This window comes from Accipiter gentilis, chromosome 9 (genome assembly GCF_929443795.1).
Source record: "Accipiter gentilis chromosome 9, bAccGen1.1, whole genome shotgun sequence".
In the NCBI taxonomy this organism is placed as follows: domain Eukaryota; kingdom Metazoa; phylum Chordata; class Aves; order Accipitriformes; family Accipitridae; genus Astur; species Astur gentilis.
Window position 1 is genome coordinate 15,658,572 of NC_064888.1, and position 25,282 is coordinate 15,683,853.

Below are 25,282 nucleotides of genomic sequence, written 5' to 3' on the forward strand. Positions count from 1 at the left end.
ACAATGAAAGTTCATACAATAAACAAGCCTACCAAGCACACATAACGCAACCCAAAATCAAGTGTTTTATCTTCAAGAAGCATATCAAAGGAGTACTTCAGGAGTAAAATCCTTGCAAGTTTAACCTGGAAGAACTTTTCTGATACTCTGTTTTAGGAGGGGATAGTAATCTTTTTCTTTCCTGTCCACCTGCTTTAGTGAGCGAGCCTGCAGCATGCACTAAACCTATAACAACTTAGCAAGCCATGCCTCTCCCAGAGCAGCAATCAGAGCTAGTTTCCAGACTCTGAAATGTACGTGACAGAGAACAGAGGGACGATGAATGACTGTGGGGGCATTCTGTTTGCTACTCACTTGGAGGTGGTGGTAAAGCATTGATATTTGGTTTAATGTCAGGTGGGAATGGTGGCTTGACATCCTGGTTAGGTGACAGGTATGGAGGAATATTGCTCCCTGGAGTCATAGGTGGCGTGGGGTTTCCTGGAACAGGTGAATGAGGGTAATTTGCCACAGGTACAGGCCTTGATGGCTAGAAAATAAATAACACCACATTGTTATTGCAGTCTGAAAATAAGAATAATAAGCCTTGTGAACTGCACTGTTATCAAACACCAAAGACTACAAACAAGGTAGGGAGGCCCCTTTGTCTCCAGAAGGGCAAGAAACCACAGGATGTCCCATGAGGCCTTTGGGGAAGAGGCAGACTAGGAAAGAAAAGCAGGAACTGAAACCAGCAGACCAGCCAGCTTAATTCAGGCAATGACCAGATACAAGCAAGGCTGCCAAGAAGCTTATCACGTTCCTCTGAACGGTCTCTTTCCAAAACCAACCAGCCATTCACTTCAGTTTTTCCACACCACCACAACCCACCCAGCCCTTTGTATCTCTTTGGCTTCCTCCCAAAATAGCCCCAGTGCACAAAAGCCTACATGAAAAAAAAATCCAAAGACACGCAATTAGAATGTCTGTGTTCCTTTTACTTCCATCTATCCTTTCTTCAACCCCTATCCAACTCATCTACTCAGAATGAAAGCTCTGGGGGTCAGGGGATGTCTTTTATTCTGTGTACCTACAATTTGATTCTGTTCTTAGTTTGCTGCTGAATAAGACAAACTAAGAGAAAAAGGAGATAAGTATAAATGGTAGCTATAGTATTAAGACACTATTGGTTTTGTTTCTTGTAATTAAGGGGATAGTTGCAGTTAACAGAATAAACCAATAACAATGATGCAAAGAAAGCTGACATTAAACAAAACTGCAATTGCATGGCACTCTATTGTAATAGCTCGTGTACTATAAACACATACACATGCGAGTGTCAGAAGATGAAAATCTTTACAGACAGCCAAAGTATCAGGACATCAAATCTGATTCTGTAGCTAAATACTGCACTGCTAGCCTAGGATAGTCTAAAGTACATAAGAAGAAAGCTGCATTCTGAAACCTTAAGCATTTACATTTCCAACCATCTTTGCTATTTTCTTTAACACGTACAGTTACTATCTCCACAACCACTACAATCCAAATGTTCAGGTCATGTCTGTTGCAAGCTGGAATTTTTCCCCTAGCCAGGATAATCTCCCTTCTTAACAAGGTCTCTTATTTTTTGTTTCTAGAACAGTTGATACTTGAATACAAAATAGGGGATGCATTGGAAAGGCCACAGATTCCCTGTTAGAACTATCCTGTAAACAAAAAACAAACACTGTCTAAAATAAATACATGTAAAATGTCTTAAAAAATCTGTCACTTAAAAACTTCACAGTGATCTTCTGGTGTCATTTTAGCATAAGTGACTGCACTGGAATTACAGTAGTTGAGGATCTGTCCCCTCCTCGTGTTATTCCTGGCAGTGTACTGCAAGAGCTGCCATGATGCAACAGGCATTCCTTTGGGTACCACAGTGGACAGCTTGGTTGCACGTAGAACAGATGCTCTAAAGTAAAGGGTTTTGTTTTCCCTTTTTCTTCAGTGGTGTTTTCTGTGTCATACCAGAACAATTCCAATGCAACACCAATGTGCAACTTAGATTCTTTCAGCCTCCATTCAAAATCAGAACGTAGTCCAGAGACTCCAACAGCTAATGCTTTAAAAGCAGGTCAGACCATCGATGGTCCTCCCCATTTTTATACTCACTGGAGTACCTGCATGCAAAAGATCACTTTTGTGTGCACTTCAAAGACGTCAAACCTCAGCAGGCCCTCAGTACAAACTCAGTTTGGAGAATACAAAGTGCTCAAGATGTATCCATTAAACAGGTTTTAGGCAACATTTTAACAATTCTAATTCTTGCCCAAAACAATCAGCACAGAGGGAAAAGGAGAAAAGGGGAGGGAGAGGCTGAAGAACATAATGCAGACTTCAGTTCACCGATGAATTCTACAGCTGGAACAGCTTTTGAGTTTGGGCTGGCTTAATCCAACAGTGACCACTGGAGGTCTGAAATTAGGATGTTGCAATGTGGAACTTGTTTATTACAAATTTCCAAAGCTGTATTCCTGCAGGGCATCATGAATAGGTGAAACTATTACACCTGAATCCCATTAGGTACTTCTTTTTACATGCTATTTTTTAAAGTGAACCCAACATTTTCTTGTGAAAGCCTCTAATGAGCTGCAGTAACATTCAATTTTCTTAATGAACTGCTCTGAAGTTACAGTGCAGCTTGGCTGATTGACTTGATTCTGATATCCAAAACATTAGTAAAAACACTGTGCTTTTTTCTCTCTTTAATTACGTAAAAGTAGTATCTATGAAGTCATTAATGTGACTTAATTCATAAATGTCTACCAGAATGCAACAAGATAATCTAAAAATTCTTACCTTGTAATACTGCCCCATGTTGACCGTTGGAGGAGGGTACTGCCCTGTGTTTTGCTGGCTTGGCATCCTCTGTCCAGGATAGTTGGGAGACGTAAGGGGTCTTGGAGGGTTAGGAGTGGGGTACTGACCAGGCTGGTTTGGAAACTGGCTATTTGGTCCATACTGCTGGTTTCCATAATTTGGCTATTTCATGACAGAGATGAAAGAAGACAAAGATCTGTTTCACGCAAGCAGCTGTCTTGAATTGAGTATTAGCATAAATTCAACAGTGGAATCAAAACAAACAAAACTCTCCAGGTTAAGTACTCCTCAACTTAGTGCCACTCATGCCTAAACCAGGGCCCTGATGGCTGGAGGTGAATACTCACTCAAAAGCATAAAAGTCCTGCACGCCAAAGTGGGATAAGAATAACCATGTACCTTAACACACACATACACTCAGTCTTGCAGTGCTGTCAAACGGCACTGTGCTTGAAGAAACCAGAATTACAACCAGATGTAATGTTCACAGAATCTCTTGTGTTTTCGCAAGTGCTACCAGCCCCATTCCTGGGGCTCCTTTTCCAGATGGAGAATGAAAGCACAAAAAGAAAAATTAACGTAAAAAAAATTATCCTGGAATGGGCAGAGAATAGAAGCTGTGTTGTCCATGTCTGTCTTCTCAACACAACTACTATGCTAGCTCTGTGCTAGAGTGTTTAGCAATACCCTAACAACTAAACAGAAGCTATTACTAGCCATAAACACCTTGCTAGTGCTACCTAGTACTGTGCTGCAGTTTTGGAAGCAAAGTCACGAAAACCGGAACTTTAAAGGTAATAAAATGACAATTTGAAAAAAAAAAACTAGTTAATAAGAAGTTTCCATAAATGAAGCTTTCAAAAACCAACAAGCAAATAGCACCTACGGGATCTGCAGAATTCCAGACCAGCAAGCATGTAACATTTAGGGGACTGTTCAGTATTGACTTCTTGGGAACATGATCATATTCACTTAGAATGAACAACCTGCTTCTGAAGCAGCAAAAAGGGATTTACAGTCTTCCTTAAAATATGAAAATGGAAGACAAGAATTATCTGAACAAGCCACATTCTATGTTTTCTTAACTTAATTGTAGAGTAAGTGCCAGTATTTAGAGTGAAAAGCCTTCCCAGAGAAGCATCTCCTGCAAAAGCACATAACTTTTTTAATTTCTGATTTTTTTTTTTATTAAAAAGTTTGCAGATCAGGAAAGAAAGGTAGCTCAATAATAAATGTTTGCTATATTTTCTGCATACCATGGTACTCTCTGCTGTATGTTTTCTATAAACTCTTACTACCACTGTTATAGTCAGGTCAATACCATAATATTCAACACCTGGAGTTATAGCTCTTGCTGTTGTCTCAGTTTAATTCAGAATTTTACCAGGAAATTATCTTTGAAGCTAGTCACTGGTGGCTAGATTTGTTAAAGACATTTAGGTGCGTATAGATGCTGAGAGTTGGTGAGATTCTCAAAAGCATCTACTACCCAATTCACACCAATTTGACTAGTAAAACGCATTGGTGCTTTTTAAAAAAACAAAAGCTTGTCTGTCTACATCTTTAGGTGTCTAAATCTCTTTAAAATTTTGACCCTAAGTGTTTTGCCCAAGGTCATAATACAAGTCAATGGCGATGTAATTTTGTCTACAAAGCCACTCAGATCTCATATAACAGCACGGGAATTTACATAGAAATACCACACTCCAGATGAACTTGTATTAAATAAATACTGACACAGAGGGATTGGAGTTCAACACGATTTATATTCATCTCATTGTCTACGAAAATCAAGCTTCAAGAAGTTTGTAAAGCAATTGGTCTTTAAAATAAATGTTATTACTATTGGTGTTTATACAATGTATGCCCTGTATTGCTTTAGAACAACAAAACCATCCAAGAAAATGCAGATCACATGTATTGGGCTCAAATGAAGTATTTCACTTTCAACACCTCTTTTAAGTTGTCACCTTAAATAAATCCACTCCTGTGAAGGAAGTCTGCTTAAGGTCTATGAATTCACCATCTAGCATGAGAATCTCAAAGTGACATTTTGAGGGCTCAGCCAGTTTTTGGGCCTTTCTTGGTTTTAATGACTGTCATCTTGACTAACATAGCAAAAGCCAACCTGAATACTTTAGAAGCTAAAAAGGAATAGCTGCTGCTGCTCATATTTTAATGGCAGTATTCCTACCAAGGCTGGAACAAAGACGTACCTATCATACATGGATGCACAGTACACATTACACAGCATGCTGCAACTTTCAGTCAAAATAACAGTGTACGCAAAATATCATTTATTACCTCTCCTGGGTAGGGTCTCTTTATGCCCTGTATAGGCAAAGACTGGGGGCGTGGGCCTGGGTAGGCTTGCTGAGGCATCCTCTGCCCATGGGTGCTGAAGGGACTCATTCCAGGAGGCCGAGGCTGGTTCATGCCCATGGGTGGCCCACTCATGCTGGAAGGCGTCATTCCTGCTCCCATGCTTGCTGGGTTCATGTTGCCTGGCATAGAAGCAGGGCCACGAGGACCAGGCTGGTTCATAAACTGGTTGTTGTAAGCCTGAGTTGGACCCATCTGGAAAGAGGAACACACCTTCAACGGAAGAAGAAGAAAAAAAAAAAAGAATAAAATGCGACATGCATTTAAAATGGGAGGAGGGAGCTGAGCATGCTTTTGGGGGAGGGAAGAAGGGGAAGATCTATGTCGCATTTTCCTTCAATGTTCTCCAACATTTGATGGGCGGTGATGTTATTTATAATAAAAATTCAATTAGAAGTGTAGAAGGCATAAGAGAGAAAGACAGACATAAGTCTAAGGTGAGCAATTAAATCATTTAAATTGGCTACTCTATTACTGTAAGGTAACAGGCTAGGAAGTTGGCTGTGTAATTACAGCACAACACTACAATTTCTAAGACAACATGCTTCTTTACATCACCTGGCATATGGGCCCATATACTTCAAAACTTAGAGAGGTAAAAAAGCTAAGGAGGAAAAAACCTGAATTGATCAAACCCTTGTTAATTTTAAGAAAAAATTATTACATTAAGTCATGACATGCTGGAGGCTATGGATCACCAGAAATGCATGTCTCACATTGCTGTTCTCATAGACAACATTATTAAAAAGCAAATCTCTTTTCTACTGTTGTTTCCTTATTTGAAGGGAAAAAACCCCAATCAACCAACTGTAGTTGGCAAAATAAACAATTACTCAAGTGGTATAAAACCTATTCCAAGATTCTGGAACATTTCACTGGCTACTCAAATTTAGAGGTTCACAGGGCTGGCAAAGGCAGCAATAATATATTATCATGTCGGATGCAGCCGTAACTTTGGGTAATCTTCAATTTTTTTAAGGGGCAACCTCCAAACTACAAAATATTCTTAGGCAAGATTTATCGGGAAAAACACAGGAGACCGACTCATACCTACATACACACATTCCAGCAGTTTCTCATAAGCATTTATAACCATGCTCATGCACCAAAAAAAAAAAAAAAAGTAAGAAGGACAGCCCAATTCCCTGTAATGGTCCAGATCAGGCAGATATGAAGACATAAGGGTTACTCTCTTACCGGTCCATACTGGTTCATGTCCTTATTCTGTGTTTCCTGAAGGGCTGCCACAGTGGCTGTAGCTGTAGCTGTTGCTGTAGCAGCTGCAGCTGCAACAGCAGCAGCAGCAGCAGCTGCAGCTGGCTGGGTGAAATCAGCTGGTGGCCTCGTGTGGGGGGGGATCCCCATTCCTGCAGGGGTATTTGGGCCTCCAGGGTAACTAATGGGGAAGAAAAGAAAGCAAGAAAGAAAGAAGGAAAAAAAGGAGGAGAGAATTAAGACATGCCTGGTGGATTTTCTTTTGAACATTGGTGTGATCCTCATCTGGAACTGTTCCAAAACCACATATCAATGCCTAATGAAAGCCAGCAGGACAGGGAATTAGGTGTGCACATGAGATACAAGTGTTGCTGAGGTGCAACAGTCACAGGGCTGCCTCTGGGACTGCAAGGCACCACGGTCAGTTGTTTCAGGGGCAGGGGACTGCTTTGCAGCTCTGTAGCTTACTGCGAAGTTGAGTTGAAATCCTGGAAGTTAATGCATGCTCCGTTTCCCAGTAGTGTAGGGGCAGATTGCACAGCAGCATGAACAGAGAGCTTCCTCCTCTACAGCACGTTCATCTGCCTCAGTGGTGAATTACACCAAGTGTTCCCAATATTGTAAAAACATTCTTCCCTGAACCTTAGCAGAAAGGCCAGGAGAGACCCAATGCAATCAGCTCTACTGGATCCCACACAACGTATTTTGCAGTTCCTACCTGGCTCTCCCATTGATCATAAGATATATTAAGCTAAACCACACCTTTCCTACTCCAAGACATCAACTATCTTTATAAATATAGGCCAGTGTACTGCGCCCATTTTCGAGGTGTTAATACAAAGCTAAAGAAACCTTCTGACTTGTTCAAGGTCACTCAGTATATTGGTGGCAGAGACGAAAGGAGAGATAAGTTCCCCGAGTCCCAGGCTTGTATTCTTCACACTACACTGACTATGCTAACAACCTTTTCAGCAGGCTTTGCAGAAGGACCATAAATAGTGGTTTCAGTTAAGTGCACTTACCACCCTTGTTTACAAAGCACAGACACAGAAAGTCAAAATGTAACAAAACATGGGCTATTAGTTTTGGCTTATTTCACTAATGCAGCATTTACTTCCCCAAAATAAATACACAGCTTGACCACCTCTCTTAACAAACATCTTCACCCCCAATTCTTTTCAAATTCCTGATATGGAGTAAGTCTTTGGGCAGAAATATCCCATTGCACAGGAACCTACTTTGCCTAATACTCAAGCTTATTCCTCCATACACACGTAGAAATTATACCATCAATACCTTTCACATCTTGGTCTTATTAAATGTTAATCATTCCTAAGCCTGTGGCCTGTTTAACAATCTCTCTTAATTAAAACTTTATTTTGGGGGTTTATTAGAGCTAATTGATTGACCTAAGCCACTTCCATTTACCGTGATGAATTTCATTGCAATTTGCGTAGCTGATTTCGGAAGCTGTAAAAGCAGTATGCACTTCAGTTAACCAGCATAAAATAGCTACTGAGACTTTATATAATTAAAATAAGCCCATGACACTTCTGCCAGGTCACTACAACAAGCTTCATCAACTATTTACATCCATTTTCCACCTCACACAAGTAAATCTTACCTGCCACCAAAGCCTCCACTTCCAGGATAATTGGGCCGTCCATACATGCCCTGCTGTATGTACGGCTGAGTGGAGCCTGCCTTGGCTGAAAATTGTTGCTGCTGTCCAGCAAATTGAGGGGAGTTGATTCCAGGGTTGCTGGTAGTCATCCCAGAAGCCATGGGATTTCCTGCTGGGTTCATAGGGTTGTTAGCATTTGCCATTGGATTTCCCAGCACCTGTGAGTAGAAACATGAGAATAAGGGGCTGTACCTTGAACTACATTAAGCAAATTAAGTTGATTTGCTGTCATTGATAAATTAAAATATAAGCACCCTGTACTCTGAACTCTAATGAACATACACCTTGTTGATGTTGATACAAGATGTTTTTCTGAACACAATGGTCTTGCTATTTCTTTATCCAATTATTTGCTGACCAGTAGTAGATCAGAGCTCTGTACGCTGCACAATGTATAAGACACCAAAGAAAAAACTGCTTTTGGATGGCCTTGCAGTGTCTGGAGAACTGCATCATTAATGTAGACATAGATAATAGAGGGACTAACGAGCATTCTTTAGGATAAGATGTATCAAAACATGTAGAAGATCACACTGTGCAGAATCATCCAAGAAGGGTCAAACAGCGGACAAGTGAGGAAGACTATAGAAGACCACCAGAAGACTCCTGAAGACCACCAGAGACCTCGAATGCATCTTTGCAAGGGACAATAGCATATGAGAATGACTTCTTGGAAAACTAATGAATATGTAAAACTTTTCTCAGAAACCTAATGAATATGTATATAGAACCCGTATATAAACTATGCCATTAACCTGATCAGGTGCACACAATAGGAGGAGAAATCCCCTGTGAGCCCAGCGCTGCAATAAAGGATACCTCCTTAATAGTCTTTTGACTACTGAGTCCTGATTTCGGCTTTTCACAGCGTCAATGTCTGGGTGCACATTCCTGCTGATTTCTCCTTTTGCCACTTCGAAACAAGGCTTTCTGATCTCTAATTATCCTTCGCAGAAGATTTTTAACTAGATGGAACCCAAACTAACATGCTTATGAAAAAAGTTACGACAAAGACCTGCTAGAACTATGCTCTGTAGGTGACAAATTCATCTGATTAAGAGAAAGTACATGCTTCTTTTTTTTTTCTGATGTAGGACTTTGAAATAACTTGCAAATATTCAGTCCCACTGGCATACTGCAAACAGTACTATAGATGCAAAAACTGTTAAAGAATATATTTCAGTGGCTTAACCTGTTCTTGAATGTAATTCTCTCTAAAGTGTACAGAAGTCTGATGGTTGTTTTTATTGCTTCTTAGAAAAAAAAAAAAGTCCTCTGTTCTGTTCTTCAAAGGACTTGGTTTGCTTGTTTGAAGCTTTTTTTTTTTTTTTTCCAACTGAACCAAAATTGCTATGATTTCCATTGAGATCCAAGTATGGCTGTTCATGGATTGCCAGCATGGAAATCTGTCTCCTACTTGGGAAGAAATTCAGTGGTCATGATTTTTGCAGAAGACCAAGCTTTGGGAATGTGTGTAAGGGAATCGGTGAGCCCGGCTCACTCCTTTCCCTTGGGGAGCATGAAGACTTATGGGAAACCCTGTCATTCATTTCAATGTGCTCTGAATAGCTATAGCCAATCTTCACATTCCAGAGTTTCACTCTTCCCTTGAAGTGATTCTGAAGAAGCATTTTCTTCTTTTTACCAAAGCCCTTTTTTTCTTTTATTGCACATTCCTCTGAAGTATCATGAAGAGTTCAAGTAACATTACAGTGTTCTTATGACAGAACAAAACTCTGAGCCTCCCCCCCCCCCCCCCCTTATTTTTGCCTTTTTAAGTGTGAAAGATTTCCACAAGAAACTGTATTTCAATTTTCTGGCCAATGCATAGACCTATGTGTTTACTCAGGCATTTCTCTCCCAGATGGGATACCTTTTCTTTTAAGGTGTTAAAAAGAAATCAGTAATAACAAATCATGTTATAGATCCTGTAACTGCTTCCTCTCTTTATTTTTTGAAGAAAAATTTTGCCAAAACCAGTTCTTACACAACTGCCATGTAATTATCTATATGACTTTGCCCCTGAATAATTCATTTTTCAAATAGCTCAATCTGTAACAATTTTGTTTTTCATTTTCTGACCAAAATTAAAATAATTAAAAAAAATCCACAGAAAATTTTGTATGGGATCTAATGTCAATTGATTTGAACAAGGTAGAAAAGACAGGTTAGATTTATGTACCATTTGCAATCATTAAAGACGGTGATGTGTTTAGAGCACTTCATCTATGGTTGTCCTGATGTAAGAAAAGACTAGACTGTCTGAGAGCTTGATTTGTGCCACATCCCTTGGAGAGCACCCTGTCACACATAATTGGCATCTCCTTCATTAAAGCTGCTTCTTTTTGTATAGCATAATTCAATATAAATTGCAGAAGAAAAAGAGAGGTAAGAGCAGAGAAAACCAAATGAAAATCCAGTAACTATATCTCTCACCTGGAAGCCAGGAGCTCATGCTTTTGCTCCAATGCATATTGAAATATTTTTGCAAAGTAAGGCAGTATTAACAGGAGAGGTTGAAAAGAGCACAGACTATAGCTGGTAGTTAGCACCTCAGCATGGGGGTAGACTTGGCACTGGATTTCACTAGCCCACAAGTATGACACAACCCCAGATAAAATCAACAATAACTGTTGTTTGATAAACCTAGCTAGATTTTTTTTTTTTAATAAAACAATTCCTTAAATTCAATCTGAAATTCCCAAGAGGTTTCGGATCACCCCAAAATCATGCTTTTGGTGTTGAAACCATACAGTCCAAAATATGTGCTAAACCCAAGCCTGACATTTGCATGCAGCTAAAGGAGTTACTGACTCAAGCTTTCAGACAGCTTTCCGATGCCACCAAAGAGGACAGGACTGGGAAAAAAAAATGCACCATGTACAACAAAGAGAATGCAGACACCCTTATCTATCTCAAGAGGATTTTCCAAAAAGCTTTCCATTTTGCAAACATTAGTGAAAACCCGTATCTAAGCGGGGGTGGGGGGGTGGGAGGGCATAAAAACGAAGCTTACCTGGCTTTGAGAGGTGTTAGTCACACCCCATACTGTGGTGACCACTGATAAAGAGCCTGGAGGCTGGTTGGTATTTTGCTGCCAGGGAACAGAATCATAAGGGAAAGACCCATCACTGCAAAAACAAATGTTTAGGAGGGTAAGATTTTTGAATTTTAAACAGTGGCAAGTTGCTGGCAGGGACAAAGGGATTAACACCGGACATTACCTTAACTCTCCACTCATCCTTCCATTCTTCCATTATTAGCCTAATACTCTCAGAGGCATAGTTTCTTTAACAGCAACATGATCATATCAAAACCACACAGAACTAATGAATTCCTTAACTGTATTGAAGCACAGGGCTTTTAGCATAAAGGTCTGTTACCAATGAAAGTAAAACTCAGGGGCAGAGTTTCAAACAAGGACACTAAGCAAGTTGCTCAGAAGCACTTATTTTTTGCCATCCATCTCAAGCTCTTCAACAACCACTGCTTCAGTTGCCTTGTATCAATTCAATTAGATTTTGAGACCAGACTGCAGCTCCACTGTCTGCACTGGGTCCCCAAATGGCCAGAAAAGCCTTTAAAGGAATAGCAGTTCAACATCATTTTGAAAAGTAAATTGAAATTCAGATAGTATTCTCCCACACGATGGATAAGTTGCATGCCAAAAACAGTATTAGCTAATCAGCATTCTAGAAAATCAACTGCAGATATACAACACATCTTTCAGATAAATATGTGGATGAGAGGATTGGGTTTTTCCATTAGCTTTATCCACAGATACAAGCAAACATTTCTTACTGTTCTTTTCATATGAAAGCATTGGTGGTTTCAAAATGAACACTGGATAGGTACGCATCTAGTGTAATTAATGAAATACGTTAAATCCGGTGAAAGTAACTATTAATCCCATAACTGTAAAATATATTGCACTTGAAATTTGCTCGTTCTCATACTATTAACTTGTAAATTAGATTTCTATTTGCGTGTATGTACACTTACACACATGATCTTTCCTCATCTAGATATACATACCATTTAATACACACACATTGCCCTTTCATTTTCAAACACCATTGACTTGTATTTTATATCAAGAACTGCATTTTTGCCTAGACCATCAGCTATCACTGGAATTCTATACAGGGCTACCTTGCTTAAAGAATCCATAGAAGCTCTACAAGCACTTTATCCACACGCTTCAAAGCCTGCACCATGAAGCGCCACACAGTTAACTCATACAAGACATGGTGAGACAACCAACCTGCCGAAGTCCTAAAATGGGCTCTGTGGCAGACCAGGGAGCTGACTCTCCCATGTCCCTAGAGGGTACTCGAGGCTTGGACCACTTCTCCTTCCTTTTGCACTGTGAGCCAAAACCAAGGACTACCTACGTGTTCATTCTTTAGCCTGCTCATAACACCTAGTGTAAAATCATTTAAGAATAGGAATTGCATTGCATAAAGTAGTGCGCACCCATGTGATAAAAACTGCCTATGTCCCAAGTAAAAAATAATCTAATGACAGCAACAGCAACTGTGTAAGTTAAAATGAAAACAGTGAATAAATTTTACAAACAACTAGGAAATTTCAAACAAATTCCATAATGCTGTGCCAGCACAACAGCACTGTATTAGAACATAACTGTGAATTTGATCTGACCTATTGTTTCAAAATACCCAAATTGAATTAAGCAATAAAATCACCAAAAAAATTAAAATTAATTAAATTAGGGAAAAGAATAATTTCCCCTAACAAATAATAAGGGAAAATGAACGGAAAACAGTAATTCTCTATAAGATGCTTGACATGTGAAGTTTACGTTGATAGCATACATATAAAACAATGTATGAGTAAGGGCATATTTAACACCTTGCAATTAGTAAGTCCCCCTAGTCCATTTTTCTTTAAAATATTTTCTCTTAGAAGGCTGAAAATCTTGCCACTCTCATTCAGAAGCTCAGACAATGGCTTCAGTGACTAATGTTTGCAAGTGACACTGCTTCAGCAAGTCCTCTCCACCAACATGGAGACAAATGATGACTAACCCAGAATTTGTGACTGCTATGAAGCCTTCCTCTTTTTTCCTGCTCTGAATGATGCCTCCTACTTTACTTCCTTCTCTGGCTGTTTTTGATGATGTCTGCTGTGATTTTTTTGGCTATTTACGGCACACATGAGTGTTTGTATACTTCAATGACTACAAAGAAGCTCTCTCTATGACATAAGCAGTGAAAGGACGCACTGAAGCCATTCCTCTCTATTCCCCACTGATGTGCTGTGGCCAAGTAATAAAACCTCAGGGACAAGGCAAATGTTTTGCAGTGTATGAGTAAATAAGAAGAGTAATGACTGGCAGGAATCAAACCACAGAGTCACTGAAGGTTCTTCTAATGCAAATACGCCGTATGGTTTATACACATACTCAAACTTTGAGCTAGCAATGCCTAAGCCTGCTGTTAAGAAGTTAAAACTATTTCTTCACTTTATTTGCCTCCAAAGCATGTTTCTCTTACCCATTCCTCTCCTTTACAGTACAAGGAAAAGATTTCGTGTATTATTCATCTACACCAATGGTAGAGTCAGAGCATTTGTTTAGTGGAAGGCTGCACCGGGTTCTCAAAGATTACACTATCACTTAACCTAATTACAAAGAAGACTAAACGACTCCATTTTTACTGTATTACAGTTAAAACAGGTGACACCTCAAGAAACCACACCGTTGACATATGATGAAAGCCTCCAGCACAGGACCCACCATAACACATGAAAGCCAGAAAAAGAGACCAGGTACAGATTTGTTGAGAAATACTCATTGTGCACACTGAATCACATGACTATCACATTATCCAACACAGCACCTAGCTTTAAATCACAGACACTAAAATAGTGACAGATGTGCCTTGCAGAGCATAACTTATACACCCTAATATACACTTACTGTGCTAGACCTCACTTCACTCAAGCTTCACTTTAGTTACCCCAATGAGAAATACACATCATTCTCATTGCATCATCATTGCATTCCTCAGCATGATACTCTGGCCCATCACCAATTGTATGCATGTTTGACTATGACTTCTGCCATAGTGAGTACAATACCCACCCGTCGTCCATCGCATGAAGGCTTCTTTGGTTTCAAGCAGTAGGAGATGCTGAAACACCTGCCACTCAACTAAAGGATTACTTGTCCCTCCACTTCACTCTTTCAACTTGCGTTTCTGTCCTTAGACAACCCAAAGGAATACTCCCGTCATCAAAGAAAAATCCATGTAAGTACTGTAATGAAATGTGACCAATCCAATTCTCATTTGCAAAAGAGCAGTGGCTTTCCGCTGTTATTATACAGAGCTGTGATTTATCCTGAAATCCCTTTCTTTAAACTTTAAAATGGCAGCCAATAGAGAAAGAAGCCTCAACCTCTCCAGCCACAGCGAAATGCTGCCCACGACATTGTTCCTGTTGAACAGTACAAGGGTAATTAAATCTCTCACTACACCCTGGAGGGCAGTGAGTCAGTTTGGGCTCAGCTGGAGTCCACTAAAAGAGTATTGACTAAATTTATAATAGTGTTAATGAACCTATACATACTACTGGTCAGCATTAAAGGCCAAACAGCAGAGGAAGCCACAGAGCGAAGAGGAAGAGATGGAGGGAAATTAATTCTCAAACTATGATGTAGTGAAACTGCAATCAAGGAATAAAGAGGAAGGATTTCTTAGCTGCTGGCAAATGTACTGAAACCACTGGTAATACACCACCACTCATGTCAGATATGTATGTTGGTACTCGGGTCTAAACAGCTTCTCTTAATCCCAGTACTATGAAAACAGAACCAGGCAGATACCCACCCTCTTTGGAATAGTTACAGACTTCATGTCAGACACAGACTGTTAGTTAATTCTAATAAAAGTTGCCTAGTAAAAAGTGAGCTCCACATAGTAAATTAATACTAGTGAATGACTGTAATTTATACATGCTTTGTGGCATTGTTTGAAAACGCTGTATTTTAAATATGTTTATGTTGTCATTAAAGCAGTTGTATGTGTATCTGATACTCTGTTTACATGTCTTCATTGATTGAGGAAGGAGAGATTCAGATGGTTTAGTGAAGTGCACATCCCTAGAGCATTGGTACTTTGCATGTTGTGGAGGAGTGTAAAAACTGGAATTATACCTTCCCAGTGATTTTCCAGATCGCTTGTTGAGAAGGCCAGGTGTCTAAAACACTACCTTTACAAAGCAGCTATCTCCGTTTTAAACACTGAAAATCTATCAACTACTGCAGAAAAGCACCAGGTGTTGGCTTTCTCAAAAAAACTTTTCACTCCAAGCACTGGCACCAAGTTTCCCACAGCTGGGCTTTGAGTGGCTAGTTTCTGTTGCTTACCCTCAAGCTAGCTTTACAGTTTTGCACGGGTCTTTAATGTTTCTGAAGCAGTCATCCCACCTGACTGGTAGCTGACACAGAGTCCACACAGTCCTTTAAATCTACTGACCCTATCATACCTTCTTCAGCTGATGCCCAGATGAGCAGGTAATTGCCAGTGTAACACTGACTGTCATTTCTCCCATGTCTTCTTTTGTCACTGGTGGACACCTAGAGAGGAGACCATCTGACGACGAGGAGCGAGGTGTCAGAGATCTACCCAGGCCAAACACTCCTTTGCAGTTACACACAGTCAAAAACCAGAACAGTCCAAACACAGCCCAAAACTGGAGCTCCTGATCTGTTCTTGCCCTCTGGCACCTCTCTGTATCTTGCACCTTGCTCTACCTCTGCAACTGCCTCTGGGCACGTGTGTGCTCAGGGTGCCCAGCACCCCTTGGCTGTATTCTTGGTTGGAGCCTCTAGGTGACACTACTTTAATACAAACTAAAACATAACAATTTCCAAACAAGGCTCCTTGCTCCTGCCTCACCCTTCTTTTCCCCCCCTAAAAGCTCATCTGTCTGCAGTGGAAAATACCACAAATCCCACAATCAGAACAGGAAATAACACCCTGGCTAACTGTAGCACCAATACATGCATTTCATGCCCTTATTGTCTCACAAGTCAGGCAGCTTAGCTTCTTTCATTCGGGTTTATTTTTTGTTTTATTTGGATTTCTCGAATGAACACCACTCACATCATTTTAATTATTAATATGGATTCAGTTAGCAATCCTTCTTGATTAGGGCACCACCATAAACTTATTTTAACCATACTCTTATTTAAGAAAAAAGGCTGTTTTGCATAGTGCAATGCAAATACTGAATTTGAACCGCCTTTTTCCTGTGTTCACGTTATGGAACAAGCATGAATTTCACCACATTTTTAGCATTTTTTGTATCAGTATAAACAAAACCTAACAACTTCTTTAAAAATAAAATCACAAGAACAGATGGAATACTATTAGCGGTTTCCTGCAACACTAAAATGCTCCAGGAAGGACTTCAACTAATTTTTTCCCAATTTGATAAGCTAGGAATCCCTGGCAATCTATTAATAAATAACGGATCAAATGGCTGCTTTTTTTTGGGGGGGTATGTCAAATTTCCACTGAAAATATCCTTGGCCTTGACTACCTATTTGCAAAAAACAACGTGACACCTGAAAGCCAAAATTTGTTTCCACTTACTGGCAATCAAAAACATTTCAGAGATCTGCTTTTGTCTTCTTTTTAAAAACCCTGGACATTTAGAAGGAAACAACTAACTTCTTATTTTTCATCAAGACTTTTTTCAGGGGAACAAAACCAATGCCTCACCAGCAGAGATACATGCACCATCTTCATATGGCTAAAGTGCTGGGCCAAAGTGTTTCAACTTAAACTGTTAAAATTAGTTTTTAGTCTAGTTGACAGATATTAAACCACATTACCGTTAAAAAAACTTCATAACAAAATTTAACCAAGTTATTCCTTAACCTTTTGTGCTGTGTTTTCTGTAGACCGCAGAAATCGCTCTACACAATCCATTCTCTGTTCACATGGAGGAATATGGCAGAGCAAGGAAACACCCGTGTAGAAAGAACATGAGGACCACTTACAGTCAGCAAGGAAATATGAAGACAAATTGTAAAGAAAACAAAGAATAACTACCTCTGTACATCACACGCTGACATGAAGCAAACTAAAAGTCGATGTTGTATACAGGTATCCTGAGGTGTTTACGGTAAAGATGAGGAAAAAAAAAGAGGATGGTTTAGGAAGTTTGTATACTAATACTGGCTTTGGATGGCTAACAGTAATTTACTTTTGACTGATGCCATCTATGTGATGCATACCTTCCTCAAATACACTCCTCTATTTAGTGTTATTGTTTGAAGAAGTTTAAATTCTATTGGCATAAATTAAGGCTCCATCGTGTATTTCACTAAACAAACACATAAGACAGAGTCCCATCCGAATCACTGGGTGGTTTTATGTAATGCAAAAGTGAAAAAAAGCCAATTTGGAAGCATTCTGCAAGACTTTATTTCCCTCTACTTCTTAATGGCGTGACTCCAAACATTCAGATCTTACAGAGAAAATATACAACTCCAAAAATTATCCCCCCACAATTTCTCAAGTCTGTTGTTTCCCTCCACTCTTTCCAACTAGATGAATACATTCTCTAACCCTTTGGAAAGCTTCAATTCTCCAAACGCACAGAGGATCCATACCTAGTCCTTCCCTATCAAGAAAGAATTACCTCAAGTGTTGTTTCAGTACTGGACGTTGCCTGTACCAGGCTATGAGCAATGTAAACTGAAGAGGACTGAAAGTGGTTAGAAATTTCATCATTCGCTGTAAAAGGAAGAAAGGCTGTTTTCTGGCAAACCGTTTGAAAACACAGAAGCATTCTGAAGCCGTTCTAGGTGAGAGATGCAGGTGAAGCAGTCAAAAGGTGAAAGCAGCAAGCCATTTATCAGCTCGGTGTTTTGGACAGCACCTGCAGCTAGCAGGTGGCTATCACCCCCTGCCTCTGCTCTTTTAAATATCAACACACACATTTACAATAACCACTCATGCAGCCACACACATACGCGCAATACAGCCGCTTGCATGGAGACTGAGATGGCAAAACCGCGGTTCAGCAGGTGATGCGAAGTACCTCTGGAAGCCGAAAGCCCTTTACTTTTTCTTTATAGTCCTGACAAGGCCTGTGAGGCCTGGATGACTTATGACTGCGCGAGGTGGGAACGCTGCCTTCATTTCACATTGGGTTGCTACAGGTCAGGCTGTGACATGCTTGCTGCTGCTGCTTCCTGGCGCCTTACTCTACTACACACAGTCTCATCAGTTAGAGCCATGCCTACAAAGTACCATGCTGCTCAGCAAGAGTTAGTGCATCTAAATCTAACCCCTGAAATGAGAAAAATGCATCAGGCCAAATATTGAGATTAATTCATAAGTTTCTGAACCTGCAAACACCCACCCCCCCCTGCATACACACACAGTCCTGCTACGTTATACATTTCATATATGTCCACGCACACGTGTGTGCGCACGCACGCAAAGACACAGAGATAACGCAACTTATTTCTCTCCATGTGGAAAAAACGATCACAGCTATGCAGGTAAGAAACAAAAATCCTACTGAGACCGGCTCCTGCCTCGGAAGAAGCAGAAAGGGTTACCATCGTCTGACATTATGGGACTACAGCATCCATCTGATCAAAGGAAAAAAAGATTAAAGCATCACACCCAGTTCTATTGTCACACAAGTAGACCATGCAACGCATTCCTACAGCCCAGATTACAGTTACAAAATGCACCGGTAACAGCCCTGTTATTAACATGCCACCTGTTACCTTTTTCAAAATGCTGAAATTATCTTATGATCGTTTTCAGCTTGACAAATGCAGTTTAATCTTTATTGCATCTCACAGCACAGACCTGCTTCATCCATGTCTTATTTATCTCACGTGTGTCGGAATGCAACCCCGAGCCCTCAGTCCCCCCCTGCCACCAGGCATTCCTTCTGCTCTGCTTTATCAATATACCTGGGTTTCCATATCCGACTGCTCCTTTACAATAAAAAACACACCCACCCAGTATTCTACCATTGCCTGTTGCCTTGGTAATCCAAATGCCTGGGTACTCGCTGATTATCGGCGAATGAGACTCGCATTGTTCACACCGCAGCGCGTCTGCTATGTTAATGTGAGATAATGGCAGCCAGAAGACTCCTTTTGTTCCCAGCTTTGCTGTTTATTCATAGTGCCTGGAGGTCAGCGACTGCTACAACAACCGGGGAAGGAACCGCTGAAAGCGTGAGCAGATTCCACTTCTGCTTTTGCCTCTGAGACAGGGGGAAACACGAGCAGCCCCGCACAGCGAGAAGGGCACTGGGAGCTCTGCAGTCTGACTCACGCAAGGTGTAGCAGGCGGCTAGGAGGAAGATTTGATGGACTTGCACTTCCGAGATTTTAGATGAAGCTGATTTACGCTCCCCGACAACAGAAAAAACCGCTTTCTTCAAGAGGCGCGGCGGGAAGGAAGGGAGGGAGGGGAGGGGGGGCAGCACAGCACCACCGCAACTCACTGGAAGCCAGCCGGGCTGGGGGCTCCGGGGCTGACCGAGGAGCGGGGAGCGGGGGCGCCGGGGGCGAGCCCCGCCGAGCCGAGCCGAGCCGAGCCGCGCCGAGCCGCGCCGCCGGCCAGCAGCCTGCCGCGGGCAGCGGCCAGGGAGAGGGCGGCAGCGGCTCCCGCAGCGCGGCAGGCGCGACCGGGCTGAAACCGGCGGGCCGAGCCGAGCCGGGTCGGGTCGGGCCGGACCGGGCCGGGCGCCGGCTGCCGGGGCGAGGGGCGGAGGGGGGCAGCCGCCGAGCAGCCCCTTCTCCGTGCGGCGGCGGCGGCCGGAGCGGGCCGGGCGGGGCGCGGCAGGGCAGGGCAGGGCAGGGCAGGGCAGGGCAGGGGAGCCCGGGCGAAGGACTTCGCCGGCGAGGGACGGCTGCGCTTCGAGGCGCGTACAGGGCAGGTCTGAGAAACGTCTCCCCGAGCCGCCTCCGACACTCTGCCTGTCAAAGTTGTTTGGAATGCTGTTGCTGACACAGTGACACGGGCAAACAAACCATCACATCGCATCGCCCCTGACGTGGTAAGTGGGAACGGAGAGCGTAAACCGACTGTGGTACCTTCCCCGCATACTCAGCTTGGCGGAGATGAGGACATTCGAGAAGATGCCCCGGCTGGTGTGTGCTATTCCTCATTCCTGCACAGCCCCTTCACGGGAAGAAACCACCGATTCCTGCTAAAGGCACTGTCGGTATCTAATTAATGTCACCGACCCATCTGCACAGGTTGTTGCTGTGGTCTGTCTGTTGAGCAGGCTTTGTTGTCATCTCCAGTGAAAACCGGTCAGGAATTTTTTAGCAAGAATTTCTAACCCAGTTTATTTTAGTGAAACCATTAGAAAAGCCCTCCATCACTGCAAATAGCAATGACTATTTCCTTTTCTTCCCACTGCGGTAATAAAGAGACTCGAGAACCCAAGCGTATGGGCATAGCAGGAATTTAAAAATGACAAAAGCATATATCAGGGATTCACTCCTTTTGTAATGTATTTACAGGGAAATCCTGTGGAGGGTCACATTTTCATCTAAGTGAAGGAATGTCAGATACATGTAAAGAAAAGGCATCAAGAAAAATATCAGGGTTTAGACAAAATACACATCTGTGTTCCCACTGCCAAATTATCCCAAAAGAAAAAAAATCTTGAAAAAAGACAAGGTATTTTCCATCATTTATGCCAGTAATTTTTTTTCTTCACTCCACTGAAAATTGAAAACGTCGCCAGACTGTAAAACTCCCTCCCTGCTTAGAAGCCATGTCACCTCCTGGCAGGCAGGCTGGAGCGCGATGCTAACAGCGTGGGTACCCAGCAAACAGCTACTCACTGAACTCGCCCTGTGCGAACCAGGGGCTGTCCCTCCTCCAGCCCTTCTGTGCATGGAAAGGACTGCTAAACCTCACACGGGGACCTGACGCTGCAGTGGTTGGAGGGCACTGTTGACTTTGTTCTGATGTTCCCTATCCAAAGGTACTCAATCCAGTTAAAAGACTCCCGATGATTTTAATGAGTTTTGCATCAAAGAGCTAGGCAAAGTATAGCTTTCAGTGTCACCATGCGGTTATCATGCTGACAGTCAAAATTGGTAAAAACTACGGGTGTTGCCGCAGCTGAATGATTTTTAACTCCAGTGCCATCAGAAATGAGTTGGTTTCATTGAGAACAAGTGACAGAGGGAACCTTCCCAACACACTGGAAGAAGAAAATCACCTAGATTCATCTGCTTTTGAGAGCAGCCCTCATGCAAAGAGCATGATACTACTGTGATTATCACTAAACAGCAAATTGCAATCACTTAAACATTTTCAGGAACTGGATGTTCAATATGGCCCAAACACTAGAACGATAGCTGCCTTTTCAAAGGTGTTAGTTACCATATTTTAAAAACCAGCATAGACAGGGCAAAGCCTGAGAAGGTCAGGTTTTGCCTCAGTCAGCAGATGTACCTTAAATACTATTTGCCCAGCCTTTACCAGGATTTTTAAAAATACCAGCTGACACTTTTTAATGAAAAGTAAAAATAATTTTTAAAAAATCACAAAACAAAAACCCCAAACTTTTCATCTAGTATATACAATGCTTAGAGGAAAAAATGTAGAGTACATAACACTTACATGTACTTATCAGAAAAAAAGTCACCAAAGTATAGTAATTGTGCTGCTACATATTATTCTTAATGCAATAGCACTCACTTTGACCCTCTAATCAATACAGAAGCCCTACTGTCACATCTTTGTAAGGAGCTGTACACACAATAAAAGACGATCCTTATCCTATACCTTTTACCAAGCATGTGAAGAATATATATTTGAAGAGACGTTAAGCTGCCCGTTAGTGTTTTCAGAGATTGTGTCTCAGTCTCTCCTGTTACCACAAGAATAGACCACAAAATTATCTCACCTAGAATGAAATGCAGATTTTTCACATTAAAATATTACAGATTTACAGCTAAGAGTTACACATTACCAGTTTGCAGCTAGAGAGTACTAATAATTTGCTCTTAGCTTCAACGTTCTTTCAAGGTTTTCTTCCATCTCCTCCCCATAATAAGCGTATGCGCTAAAACTAGTTATCAGTGGTTTCACTCAGAGGACAAGACAGGCAAACAAATTTTGGGACAGTACTTTCGAGCAATTAGTTTTGTCTTTACAATGCTTAGAGCATCGGGGGCCTTACTTAATACTGTTCTGAACAAACCTTGAGGTTTTTTTTCTTTAAGAAATGGCACTTCTGCGGAAACATTTTTGGATTCTGAACTTCTCCCTCATTTTCTCCTGATGGTGGATTTTAACATTTGTTGACAAAGGAAGACAGAAGAAAAAGAGAGGCTGCTCTTGCAGAATTAGGAGTAATACAGGTTGCTTTACTGGGTATATTCTCTTATATTAGGATTTACCATCTGTTCAGCTCCTAATTATATTTATTTCACAACTTCACAAACAGAAAGATGAAAACGCTTTGAAACAATCTTATCTTTCACCTGAAGAGTTTTGAGTTCTTTCGCAAAGATTGCTCCTGTACACCACAGCCACATGGAGCAACGAAGTGAACCCCGACTTCAGATTGATGTCTAAAACATGCACAACATGCCTGTTTTCACAGAAGTGTGTATATGCTGCACCTGACCTTTCACTTTAACCATTTCTCTCACCCAGACATTTTTAAAGTGCCTATCACTGTCAAAACCGCCTATGATGGCAAAATGGAAAAGGCAGCAACCTTTGCAGCAACTCTAACACTGTTTCTACTAGTATGTTATAGCCAGATCACTCCTGATTCTTAACAAACTATGTAAAAGCCAATCCTAACCACCCAGTAAAAATGCAGACACAGAACTGCCATTCTTTTCCAAGAGCTCCTACCAATGTTGAAAGTTCAGCTCTTAGTAAAGTTTGAATTGGAAGAAAAAAAGGGACAAAACAAACACTAAAATAAGCACCCTTGTAAAGCAAGTCTAACCAATAAAGGGTATTTATGGCAATTGTCTGAACATAAAACAGTAATGATAATAAATAAACCACCTACTGTAATATTGAATTACTACTTAATTTGATCTACTGTTTAATTTTCTCAAAACCTCTAGCACTAAGTAATTTGTGATAAAAATAATTTTAACTTCATATTTTTCATCAATCTTGACTGCCCTATACAGACATAACTACCCTTTGGTCACTAACTTCAAGACAGCTGGCAATTAACTTAGCAGCCAAAATTTGGAGCGAGGGAGAAGACAATAAGAACTTGACGAATGCTCATGATAATATACCAAACTGCAACCAACAGCTGTCTATTTTCAGGTGGTTTTGTTGACAAAGTAAGCTTTGCTACAAGCTATGCAAGAAATGAGAAGCCTCCTAGGGCTTGCATAGGTCAGATCCACCTTAAACTAGGGTGTAATTTCCGCTGGGACTGATGGAAAATGTACCCATTTCAAGGAAGATTCAATTTGATCCACATGTAAAGGTCCACCACGTAATGCAATGAAGTGTTAAGCAGGAACTTGATCAAAGCAAAGGAAGGTATACAATGACAATAATTTATATTTGCATAACAGCATTTGCCAAAGACCTTATATTCATTTAAAAGTAAAAAAAATCAGCCACCTTGAGTAGCATCTGTTACTACAGACATTATGCCAGATCAGAAAACTACGACACAAGAAAGTTACATTACTCCCTGCAAGCTATAAAGCACGAAATTTCACTCCTATGCAGAAGGGCCAGCCCAAAGACTACCAGCTCTCCATAAGTCCCCCATAAATCCTTTAAGCTGGACTTAAATTAGAAGTTATACAGGATTAAGGAGGTGGATAGGTCTCATATTGGTCCTTCAGTACAGGAGTGAAGTTTACCCACAAGAATCAGTAAAAAAGTCTAATAATAATATCAACAAATCTCACTCTCAAGTTTAACCTATTATTACAATATACTGATTTAAAAAAAAAAAAAAAAAAGTTGAGGGGTTGTTTGGTTTTTTTGAGAATCCAGTGGTCATGCTGTTCATAAAGCACAGGAGTTTGCAGTCCAATTGACCACCCTACATTAGGAAGTAGGTATTTAGCTGAATTTTTGTTCTATATGCAACAGTCAATCATTCTGTTAGTGAAAAACTAAATTTAGAAAGAAATTAGCATGATAGAGTCCTTACTCTGAAAGCACTTGTTGCATGTGCACACATCCTTGTATGGCTTATATTCTGCTCTCTGTAAGTCCATTTGACCAACAGTATCAATATCAAAGCCCTCCTTGATCTGTCTACTTCAGTTTTCTCCCACAACTCAATTAACTTTTTAAAAATAAAAGGTTGTCCTTAAAAATAGGCCAGACCTGAATTCCCTCCAGTGTATGTGAAGACAGTTTCTTAAATATGAATCCTTAGATTTAGATTCTTGACTATTCTTGAGTCAGAATTTATTTTAAATAGCCGAGCCTTGTTTCAACTTTGAGACTAAGCAGCTGTGTTTCTGTAGTGCCAGGTACATTGGGATTCTAGTCCCTGACTAGAGTTCTGGGTAATTTTGTTCCTAGTAAAAGCAACAGCAGAAAAAGCTCTGTGTGAACAGGGGAAGGGTTTGTTGCTTTTTTGTCTAGTGATATTCAGCAGCTGACATGTATCTTGTACTCCCTCTGTTAAGCTACATAAGGTTCTTGAATATGCTCTTGGTTGTTCTAATTTAGTATCTAACTCTTTTATAAAACTTGAAGTAGCCAGCTACATTAATTTCTTGTAGGAAATGCAAAGCATACTTTTTGTTTGTTGGTTTGAATTCACACAAAAACCTTGTCAATTAGAGATCCTGTGAACTTTAATACTAAGCTTTTGACCCAAACGTAATCTAATGCAAACACAAATGTTGCTTCATCAACAGCTTTATCACTGGGATTGTACTTAATTGCTTTTCATCATTCGTTTAATTCAAACAAACAGAAAACTCAATTCTTCACCCATACTTCACTACTGTCTTATAGACTCATTATAAAACATCCATGAAAATAAACAGTTCCAGCTGGAAAAAGAAGTTGGAAAGCCACAAGATGTCTCATTCTAATGTGCCACCTGAGAGATTTTGAGCAGTCATGGTTATGGCTAAATTACAGATGAGACAACAGCACACACTGA

At 40.8% G+C, this 25,282-nt stretch overlaps 1 protein-coding gene across 17 annotated transcripts in view; it reads right to left on the reverse strand.

The window, feature by feature from the left end:
* The window catches only part of ZMIZ1 (zinc finger MIZ-type containing 1), a 362,912-nt gene that overhangs the window by 27,216 nt on the left and 310,414 nt on the right, over positions 1-25,282 (reverse strand). For 15 of the 17 annotated variants that reach the window (XR_007507221.1, XM_049809830.1, XM_049809833.1 and 12 more), the window contains 6 exons: positions 11,142-11,256; positions 8,066-8,283; positions 6,424-6,622; positions 5,149-5,439; positions 2,824-3,006; positions 355-529 (listed from right to left, as the gene is read on the reverse strand). Coding sequence is in view for 16 of the 17 variants with exons in the window: in XM_049809830.1 (XP_049665787.1) it covers positions 355-529; positions 2,824-3,006; positions 5,149-5,439; positions 6,424-6,622; positions 8,066-8,283; positions 11,142-11,256 (1,181 nt within the window). In the remaining variant the exon portion in view is untranslated. The remainder of the gene's footprint in view (positions 1-354; positions 530-2,823; positions 3,007-5,148; positions 5,440-6,423; positions 6,623-8,065; positions 8,284-11,141; positions 11,257-25,282) is intronic. The other 2 variants (XM_049809846.1, XM_049809835.1) reach the window with 1 other exon arrangement.